The sequence below is a fragment of the Malurus melanocephalus genome, unplaced genomic scaffold (assembly GCF_030028575.1).
Source record: "Malurus melanocephalus ecotype Western Australia unplaced genomic scaffold, MMel_1.1 scaffold_296, whole genome shotgun sequence".
Lineage (NCBI taxonomy): Eukaryota > Metazoa > Chordata > Aves > Passeriformes > Maluridae > Malurus > Malurus melanocephalus.
Window position 1 is genome coordinate 848,549 of NW_026623528.1, and position 11,077 is coordinate 859,625.

Here is an 11,077-nt window from a genome sequence, read left to right on the forward strand (position 1 = left end):
TTATCTTTGTGAGGTCAGAAAAAATACTGTAATATATATTTTAACCCTCTATCTAAAAAACATCTGTTATCCTTTTTCTTTTCAAAAAAGGATTGTTACTCCTTTGTTCAAGTATGTGAAACTATATGTAAAAATTTGGGAAAGAACTTTGGAAGCACCCATCCAATAATTTGAAATTTATTAAACACTTAAAATTAGTTTTCTACTTTTTAATGTACTTCTCTAAAGCACTTTAAATAGTTGAACTTTATGTGCTCAATAGTTTATAATTTTATTGTAGATKAACAACCCTATACTTATCTTACTTCCAAAATTCTAGGCATCATAAAAAAATTCAAACACTATGGCGGAAAACAAAAGAAAACTAGTTTACTAGGTTATCTTATCTCATGTTATGAATTTTTTTGTTCATTTGACAGTAACTGTTGCATTTGAATAGCTTAGAAAGCATCAGAGTTAATAAAAGATCTGTTATTTGAATTTWAAAAAAATATCCAGCTTTTATTATTATGCACTAAAGGCAGTATTTTCTTTTTTCAGTCAAGTACAGGGTTTAACACAAAGGATGAAAAGTAGATTGAAAAAAAAGACTAACTGGCAGTGTTAAACACAATACTACTTAACAAAACATACTAAACTGAGTATAATTATCATCCCCCAAAGAGAYACAAATTGGTTACCATCAGCATGAAAATCTTAGGACTAAGAAGTTCTATAGAAAACAACTGACAAGTTTTAACCATTTCAGTTTTTCAGGCTACACTGTCAGAGCAATCTGTCTGAAGCTCTCCACAGTGTAACTGCCCTCATAGCAATTAGTTGCYAGCACAATTACTTCATCCTGTGTTGGAAGACAACCCTCAGTAATTAATGTGATTCCACAAAAAGAAGCAAAGGCCAATTGACACATTTAGTTTAAAAATTCACCACAAAGAAACAGCAGTGAAAGATGAAAACATACACTTGGACTTCATGTATTTCACACCATGATTCATAACGGTATTAATTGCATAATCTGCTTCTTCTGTACTTCAGTTCTTGTACCCAAACTAATAAGCAAGAAAAGTTGAACAATACCTGTTGTCCTTCCCATTCTGTATTGCAGAATAGCGATCTGAAGAACGTTCACAAACGTAAGTGTTCCTCCTTGTCATTCCACTACCGGAAAATACATTATTCTAGAAGGAAATTAAGACTAAAGTTAAATTAAATACCTTTCTTCTACTGTGTATTATATTGTACAAAAGTCTAAGCATTGGAAGAAGCAAATCAAAACAGCATTTCAGCCACTTATGTATATCGTTAATGCTTTCAAATGCACTAAATCAATCTGTCAACACAAATCATTTATATTATCAGCTGTTTTTTCCACTAGCTCATTCACYATCTCATTACTGCACCATTGAGAATACAATGAGAGAACACCAAGAAATATCATTTTGCTGACACATGCTTTACTAAGTATTATTATGCAATTCCCACATACTGTGTTACTATATTGTTTGTCCCTGGGATCAAATAAACTGGGATCTCAGAGAACACACCTATGGCTGGCTGAAAGGCTTTCCTGCATAGCATAATTTTCCAATAAGGGCTCCAGYTTGTTGCTCCTGTCAAAAGAGCTTTCAAGAGGAAAATGGGAATACCATCAATGTCAGTCAACCCAGAAATKATGATGCAGATAATACAGCAAMTATGTCTTGTGACAACAAACACTGATGGTATTTCTGTTACTAATTTCAGTTTGTATACACCTAAAAATAACTACATACATTGTCTCCATCCCTACCACACRCAGGTTAGCTGCTGAAGGCTTAGCTTTAGTACACGACATGCAATTCTCACTTTTAAATACAGTGCATACTGAATTAGGGGTGGCACAGGTTGCACTGTGCTGAACATTACATTCTGATGCCTGCTGGCAAAAGATTTCCAATATCCTAGACTCAGGTACTGTAGGACATCATGAACTTTGCAAGATTTAATGTGTTTAGGTCTCCCTCACTARTAGTTTTTCAGCATTAATATGACCYTACAGAGACCACWGAATAAACTGTTTTAAGGCCAGCTTGTAAGAAAGATTAACAACTGCAGTAACTGTTTCTAAAATTAAACTCTGCTATGTTACACTAATATTTCTGATGGCGATAAATATGTTTTCAAGAAATTCTGCCTTCCCCAACATCATGTTACTCCCAAAGTTACACAAAATTATTTAAAAATTATCCCCATTAAATTAGCTTTGTTCACRTTAAATGTTTAAATTTTAAACAAAAGTAATCGCTATCAGTGTAAGCTGCTCAACCTTGAACTACTATTGTAATATCAAACTCCAATATTCCTTWATCATGCCCATCACAAAGCCTTTGAAAGTCCACAAAATAGTAATAGAGCTAAAAATGTACAAATACTGAAGTTGCCATTAGCAAGTAAATCAATGTCTTGTTCTGCATAGCAAAGATACTCCATTTARTTAGTTCTCACAAAGCAGAGAAATGCCTGTGACATATCAGCTTGTACCTTACATGACTCTAATCAGCTTTGGGGCAATACAGTTTTGGGAAAGCTCAGATAGGACATGTAATCTTAGAAGACTCAAAGTTCCTGCACTCAATCCACACAGCCATAATTTCAAAGACTCTTGGGGGGAAGTGGGGAGACAACAACCCTATTTAAATTTTTTAAAAAATTAATATTTAAAGYAGCTGCAAATGGACTGCAGATACAGCCTACAGAACATTAGGAGTTAAATGAACTTCAGCATTTATTTTGCTTTCAAGAAATCCTAGTAGAAATGCACAACACGTTTCCAGAATATCCAAGATGGGAGCAAAGAGAATCCCAAAGAACAATGAGAATTCCTGCTGCCACTCTACTGTACTAAAAGATGGCAAGAATTTTTGTATTTAATACACCATGTCTCCTAAATAGCACAAAGTATACCTGAACCTTAAATCATGATTTATACATATTTTTTTCTCCCCACATGAAATCTTGCTCCTGAACAGCTGTTTAAAACACCATGCAGTATTTTTTTCACTGTGAATACTGCTGCACATTCCATACCACTGCATTTACCACAAGGCAAAGTAGATGCTCTCACGGTAGAAGATACAGGTTGTCCTATTTGGAACAAAGATGTTTGAGGCAGTAATATGATAGCAATTTACAGAACTGTGAATATYGTAACAGAAGCATTATGAAATTATTCATTTGCTAGATCAGTTTCTTAATACAACGCCAGGTTGTAAATCTTATCATCAGCAGGCACCAGGGAACAAGTGAGTTGTTCCCGCTCATCTCACCCCATTTCTGAAGTCTAAAATGAAGTGTTTTCAGAAAACTAAAGAGTCAAATTTATAGAGAAGTTCATGAGAGATATTACGAAGGATTATTCAGATGAAATCTCTAATTCAGAAGACCCTTGACTCTCTTACATATATACAAGCACCAGAAACCAGAAAAAGAGCAATCCATATTGGCTMCCTTCTTATGTTCACTACTTCTTGACAGAAACTGAAGCTTTCCCAAGTGCAGACATTCTCATGTTTACTGTTATGTTAGTGTTAGAAAAAGTTATGGGGGAAGGGAAAGGTTTATTTTAAAAGGCATCCACTGTGGCCTATTTCTGTCTGCCAGTAAAAAGTAACCAGAAATAGACTTTGTGGCTTATTCAGTACCCTTTATATCTATAGTAACCTTGTGCTGCACATTTTGTTTAAATAGGGAAAAATAAATATAGGAAGCCAAAAGCASACATAACTCACACTGGTAACTGCACTTGATTTCTTTCTTTCTGGACCCACAAGTGGACTTGCAGCCATCTCTCCTTTGGATCCCACTGTAGTGCTGCCAAGTTTGCGTGAGACATCCTTGTCCCARTCTTCTTTCTGTTCACTTTCCACACTGTTTGCCTGAGACCTTTTTGTGTATGACACAGCAGGAGGAATCGAGGGGCCAACTGCCAAATAAAAATAGAATTAATAAATACCTAAAAATAATCACTGCATTTTTCTTGGCCAAAGTAGTCTAAATATAATTCCCCGAGTTCAAAAAAAGCATTTGAACAACTCTGACGGCAAACTCAGCACACAGACCAGCCTACTAAATCGAGCTGTGACAGCCTGTGTTCTTTTTACCCACTCTCTGTGCACTACCAATTTGCAGCTCAGAATTACTTCCCATTTCATATCAATATGTAAAACATAGAAGAGCATTTTAATTCTCATTTTAAATTCATGCAATTTGTACCACATTATGAAAAACGGAATTAAATGTTATTTTTCAAATTTTTTTTTAGTACTTTTTGCTGTATACCTTTTCCTCTAATACTATGAAAGATTCTTTTCCCCTGAAAACCATAGGATTACTTTGTTTACAAGCRCATTTATACATGGAAAAAATCATAACTCTATCGCCCTCATCATTCTTTAAAATGTTCTGGGAAAAGACCTCCATCAGTAGACTTTCACATTCCTTTGAAATAAAATCACTTCACCTAACGATTTTCACAACACTGGTTACTTTTTTTTGGACAAAAATGCAGAAAATAATAATAATGTAAATTAGGCAGAGAAAAAGACAAACCATTTTAGAAATATTCATAGCAGMTTGATAGCTGAGAAATATCTTTCATTTAATATATTAAATATGTACTCCTTTTTTATTTAAGCACTTCCATGTGAAAATGTTTCCTGAATGCTTGGTAAAATTGTTATCTCTAGGAACCAAATAATTTGGTCCTATAGCCAAATRTACTGATAAAATAATTGGTTTGCTGCCCTTGGGGTTATCCAGGGCAATAGSTATTAGCTCCTAAGCAGAAAACACCCTCAATGTCTCATTTAGTGAGTCAACCAAGTAACAGGTTCAAAGAACAACATCTGCAAGGTGCATGGATCCARATTTACCACAGAAGCTTTCATACAGAGATAGCACAATGAGCTACACAACAAATGCAGAGTGGGGGACCTGCCAGGTTCACAAAACACTGCCCATTCCCACTAAACCATGTCTGCAGCTTTACTTGCTGGAATGTCATCCCCACCGTGATCACTGAACCGCCGCTGCTTCTGGTTGGTGGAAATGCTCCGCTGGACCTTCAGGTGAGCAGGGGACTGCACTGAGCTGTTGTTGAGGTCGCTRCTGGGACGGGACCTTTGACCCAAGTTGCTGCTGGACAACGAATCACCTACTTCAAACTACAAGAAAAACAGTTTTTCAAACCATAAACGCAAGTCAACACCACYGGTATCTTTATGGCAAAATAAGGCAAAAAGTCCCAATCAAAGGCTTTCTTTTTATATTTAARGTTGTGTCCAGGGTTAAATATTCTTCAAGATTAATTTTATCACTTCATCTGTGTTCAATGTGCTTTAAAAACACATAGCTAAAGCTATGTGGTTCATGAATGCTCAWAATAAAATTAGAAGAATCTTGACAGAAACAAAAACAGTGCTATTTTAAAACCTAAGCCACAGAATGGTTTCTCCTACCTTTTTTTGTTTTATTTTAAAGCCTAAGAGCCYTCATAGCTCCAGAACAGTTTTAAAATGCATTGGACTGAGTCAGAAGGACTAAAAAAGCAAGTACTGACTAAAGGATTCTTTATGGCTTTCAAAACATCTTTGTGAGATCTGTAACTCAGCCACTGATTTGTTCATATCAAAGAAGCGTAAGTTCTGTGTAAGAGACGAGGAAAAGACAAATATCCTCTTCCAAGTAATTTGAGTCAAAATGATTTTAGACAGATTCCCTCCATGCTCTGCCATCACAAGGGAATTCTGGCTCAGAGATGTGAGAAAATGCACTCAAGGATGCACATGTCAGATCCACACTTTCTTGGAATTGAAGGAAGGCCAATGAAGCAGCAGGAAAAAATTCCTTCAAAAAGAAAGCCTTGATCTCTGATTTCTTGAAAAAMACATGTGGTCCCAAAAGATGCACAGACACTTCTAATTCCAAAACAGTCACAAGATTTTCTGCCACAAATTTATTAATGACTACAGTGTAATTATTTATTAAATAATTAAATATACTATAATACAGCATATGACTGAGAAAGGATGAGCACATTCCAGAGAAATTAAGGATGCCACATTTGAGTAGCTAGAAAAATAACTGCTAYTAACTATTTCACGTTTTAGCTGAAAGCACATGACAGGAAGAAGACTCAGCACTGAAATGTCATGGCACTACAAATGAACAGTCAGCTTTTTAAAAAAGCAAATCGACACATTTACAAGCAAACATAAGCATACTGACAATTTAACTTATTTCTTCATATGGGTMCTAACAAGATATCCAAGAACATATGAAAAGGGAAAGACATTAATAAATTATCAATCAGAATTAAAAAAAAAAGTTACAAATTAGTTAATGAAAACATCATTCAACCCAGCAACATACAAAGGACAAAACAGAAAAAGTAAATTACACTTACTTCGGGTGGTTTTCTACCTAGAAGCAGGTAAGTAGCCATGACTTCATCRTACTTTTGGTTTACTAAAGATTCATGGATTTCTTCTCTTGAAAAGCCCATTGTGACCATAATATCTAAAAGTAAAAAGAGCCAGATRTATCAGCAGAATAAGTTAGGGTTTACTGACAACTTAAGAACAGTGAAAATGGAAAAACAGCCTTATAAATTTGTAARTAACTAAGATTCCACTTAACCTCCCTAAAGTTGTTTTTGCTGTACAAAAATAGAAAATACCACCAAAATCCTCTCTTTCATTGTTATTTTCATCTTGAAAACTCTCAATTATACTATACCACACCACTCTTAACTAATATATACAACATTCAAAGTTATTCAACAAACAAATCAAGCAATGGCAAATAGAAACTATGRATAGATACTGGGTCAAAACAGTAACTTTCTCTAACCAAAGCAGGCAAAAATTGTTGCCCGCATAACAAAATCTGTTTCCTTCAGTCTGTTAAATTTTGTAGCCTTATTTGTCTTTTGCTGTGCTTGTAGATTCATGTCAGCTCAATGAAGTCACAACAGTAGTTAAAAAGAGGCCATTATAATGGAWTTTCTCATTCAAATAAAAAGAATGCATTTTACTTGTATGATGAGGTTGTAGGTCAAATTCAGTAATAGTTTGGCTTCCAAGAAAAAAATGCCTGTGTACATCAGAAGCAATGTCCTTCTAACATCCTGAAAAGTCTTACCTATTCTCTTGGTGTCATTGAAATCTGGTTCAGGCTCAGTATATGGCTTTAGCTCTTCTTCTTCATGGCCAACATTCATCCATCGATCCTTCATGATTTGCTGAAAAAAGGAAAGATCTTTAGGCCAACATATCATTTACCATACCCCATTACCTTTGTGCTAGCTTGTCTGCTGAAAAACAATTTAAAGTTCCTAWTAATCTGAATGCTGTTCTCTCCCTCATACCTTTTCTCCTCACATATCATTCTTGTTTTATCTTTCACATCCTTTTTTTTCTTCAAGTTCCTTTCTCCTACTATTTACCCTTTCAAATATAATCCCCCAGCCCAAAATATTGGAAAAACTACTGAAAGAAGAAAATCTTTCATTTTATGTTCTTCAATTCCACTGTCTCCTTATCTCATTTTGCCCGGTGAYTGACAATCACACCCTACTCTTGGTTAACATCCTAAGATGCAAAACCAACTCTATTGCAATRAAGAGCTCCTTCAAAGGAAGTGTTTAGAAACTAAGGAATGTTTCAGRAATGTGCTGATGCTTCCTACAGTCATTAGTTTCAAGATCATGATGCCAACTGGTSATTGGTCATTTTTTCCTATGGTCCTTCCCACTGCACTTGACCTAAATATGTTCCCATTTCGGCTGGAGGAAAAAATGCCTCTTAACTCTTTCTATGCCATGAAGTGATTTAGTCCAAAAATTTCTCCTGCCTTCCTTGGAAAATTTCATTYTGTTGTGGCCTGGATCTTCTTACATGCCTTTGGGATTGATTGTCTGGAATCCCTAGTCACCACAATTTCTCCTTAGGGCATATTCATCTTTGAACTGCTAAAATAATTTTCCCTCCTACAGCAACAGGCACACGTCTCTTCAGGGAYAGATGCAAATACTGATTACTACATGGACACAAGAATGAAACAAGTGCCAGCATATTAAGTTTCCCACAGACTCCAAATATGCCTTGCAAACACCAAATTAAATTATTYCTCACAAAGAGCCAGAGACTCAACTTTCCATTGGTACAACCAAGTTACTTGTATGTAGTGCTGCTGCCAAATTAGACCCCAATAGCTGTATCCTTACAAGAACAACACAGAACTTTGTGCCAACTAATGTTTTGTTGACAATAACACTTAAAGATTTGTTCTATCACAGAGTTGATTTTTTGGCTTTTGAGGGAGATAGAGGGAGGGATTGTGAGCACGTATTGCTTTACTGCATTTCTGGCACACAGAGCACAAGTCCATTTGACAACAGATTTAGATTATGTATTTGTAGCCTTGCAGTAAGGAGAGACTCCCCAAAGAGTACTATGCAGTCTCTGCAATCACAATTTTTTCAAGAACCTGTTAAATAACATTTGAAGTTTAAGCATGATGAAGTGGATGACAGAAATCATTGCTCAAATTCTATATCCCTTTCTTGATCCTTCTTGAATTAACAAGCAAAACTGAAAATTCTTACTTCCAGCTTTTCATGTCTCTTCAGTAGGTGGATCTAGAGTTCAATGCAATCCACTCTGTTTCCATCTGTTAAATATCTACATTTTTGCTAGCTTCTGTCTTTTAAATACATGATCTCAGAGGCACACTGAGTTATTGTACAACTCTTAAACAGGCTCTTACAATCAAGCATTTTGCAGCGACACAAACAATCCAATTCCAGGATCAATACTACATTTGTGTAAGTTCTGCTGGGCTTTCAGTCAGCTGATAGAAGAGCAGCATCCTTGATCAGAATATTTAGAAATCTGACCCAMACTGTACTTCTTAAACATCAACACAAACTGAATTTCAACCAACTAGATATTGACAAGTTTTTCCTYAATTTTCAGGAAAACTATCTAATAAAAATCTGGTCTGGCTCAAGACTTGTTAGTGTCAAAATTATTTTGCTTTTTGACATTCTGTAAGCATAAATCTGCTCTGGAGATATTTCAGAGCAACACTATGCAAAATAATTAAAGTCTGGGCAAGAGGAAAAAGAATTTATTGAAATCATGATAATTAAGAGATCCATATATTTTCTGACAGTGCATTCTTACCATCTCTTCCTGGGAAGATATACTGGTTTATAAAAACATTTCTTGTTTCTAAAATGTTGCAGTAGAGAATAAACAATGTAAAAGTCTAAATGAACCACTTTAATAAAGATTTGCCTGGTCTCTACCACAGGACAAGCACTAAACCTAACCCATACGGTGCTAATTCTGTGCAGATCTCAGCTTTGACACTGATGTCACCAACAAAAACCATTTTTGGATGGTCTGCCAAAAACACGCATGGGAACTGAGAGGGTGTATGGCTGGGACTGAGCAAATAATCAAAAGGCAAAGCACAAAATAATCYTCCCCACTTAAGATGACGTTGTCTTTCCACTTTTAGAAGCTTCCAATAAATACTAACTTCCATTCTAAACATGTAGTTTTAGAACTGCTCAGACAAAAGAAAGAGTAATTTTTTTTTTCCTAAACCACATACCACACTTTCTAATTCAACAAATGTGATTTCAGGAATATTTCTTTTTAAAAAAGATGTGATCTCTCTCTCTCTCCCTCAGATTGGCACCCTGATCAATGTTTGTTATCAGTATTTTGGAACTGACTCAAGACCCTCGGTCACATGTAACATTTATTCTCTCTCTCTTCCACACAAGCTGACAACCTTGTCCTTTCAGCAAGGCTGCTGTCCAACACCTCTCTCCAGGGACAGGAAGGAATTTTAGAAGAACTGGATAACACTACAATATCTAGAACGAAAGTGACTTTAGATCTGAAGAGAAACAGCTAAAAATCCAGAGGAATATTCAATAGAAAAAAAAAAGCTATTTCCCTAAAGCTTCAACAAGACACAGGTAAACAGTGATCTTTGAAGTGACTGCTTCATGTCCTTTAGAAATAATGAATGCATATCAGTAAAGTAGAAGCCATCAGTCACTATTCTCTAGAGAAGGCTTTATTCATGTTAAAACTACTTACAAAAWGTCAAAAAGCAGCATTGGCTTGGAAGGAGTTGCATGCACAGAGAGCTMAGKGAGTGCATGCTTCCTWACACAGGTAGCATCCATGCCAGGARGTGTAAGTCATGCCACTACAAACAAAAAGCTGCTTAAATGGGATTTATTCTCTGGAACACCATCCACTGTTGCACAAGTATGTGTAGAAAGATGAAACAAAAGTCACTAGTGATTAACTCATGCAAATACTATTTTAAAAGCACTCTATCTTCTGCTCTACTTTCATCGCTATGGCAAGTAGATGTTATTTAAAAAAATTCCTCCCTGTTAAAGAACACACAAAATAGAGCCAAGCTTGTTAAATATCAGCTGTGAAGTAARTACAAGCCAATACAGCAACCTCGAACAAAACAGCCTCTTAAAAAACACTGAACCTTTCAGACACCTTACAAGTTATGCACAGATATATTCTGTGCATCCCATGAAATGAAAACCTAATTTGCTAACAGCAACAAAAAAAATCGAAACTCCTTAGAAACCTCAAAACAGATTTCACCTGAGGGACACAGCAGGTATTACTATATGSTAACTTTTCACCTRCTCAGAAACAAAGCTACTAGAAGAYGGARAAGAAAGGATAGAAGARAAATAACTAGCCATTATTAGCTTATCATGCAAAGAGTTTTTAGTGTTTACACGTATTATAGCACTAAAACAAACAAAAAATTCCATACAGTTTTCCATTAGTTAATTATTCTTGTACCTATACTTTTCAAGAAGTCATGCTGAAAATGGCAAGTCATGAAAACTTGTGGTACTGACTGCTGCTGGTTTTGTTTGTCTGAAAAACTCCAAGAAGATATTTACAATCYAGTCCTGCTTTGCTCAGATTTTGAACTAGCTCCACTATCTGACTGAAACAAGTGGGAACAGTTGCACTTT

At 35.6% G+C, this 11,077-nt stretch overlaps 1 protein-coding gene across 5 annotated transcripts in view; it reads right to left on the reverse strand.

The window, feature by feature from the left end:
- MARK1 (microtubule affinity regulating kinase 1) overlaps window positions 1–11,077 on the reverse strand; it is a 57,482-nt gene that overhangs the window by 8,754 nt on the left and 37,651 nt on the right. For all 5 annotated transcript variants that reach the window (XM_057376946.1, XM_057376947.1, XM_057376945.1 and 2 more), the window contains 5 exons: window positions 7,180–7,279; window positions 6,443–6,555; window positions 5,048–5,201; window positions 3,768–3,961; window positions 1,078–1,178 (listed from right to left, as the gene is read on the reverse strand). In XM_057376946.1, the coding sequence (XP_057232929.1) occupies window positions 1,078–1,178; window positions 3,768–3,961; window positions 5,048–5,201; window positions 6,443–6,555; window positions 7,180–7,279 (662 nt within the window). The remainder of the gene's footprint in view (window positions 1–1,077; window positions 1,179–3,767; window positions 3,962–5,047; window positions 5,202–6,442; window positions 6,556–7,179; window positions 7,280–11,077) is intronic.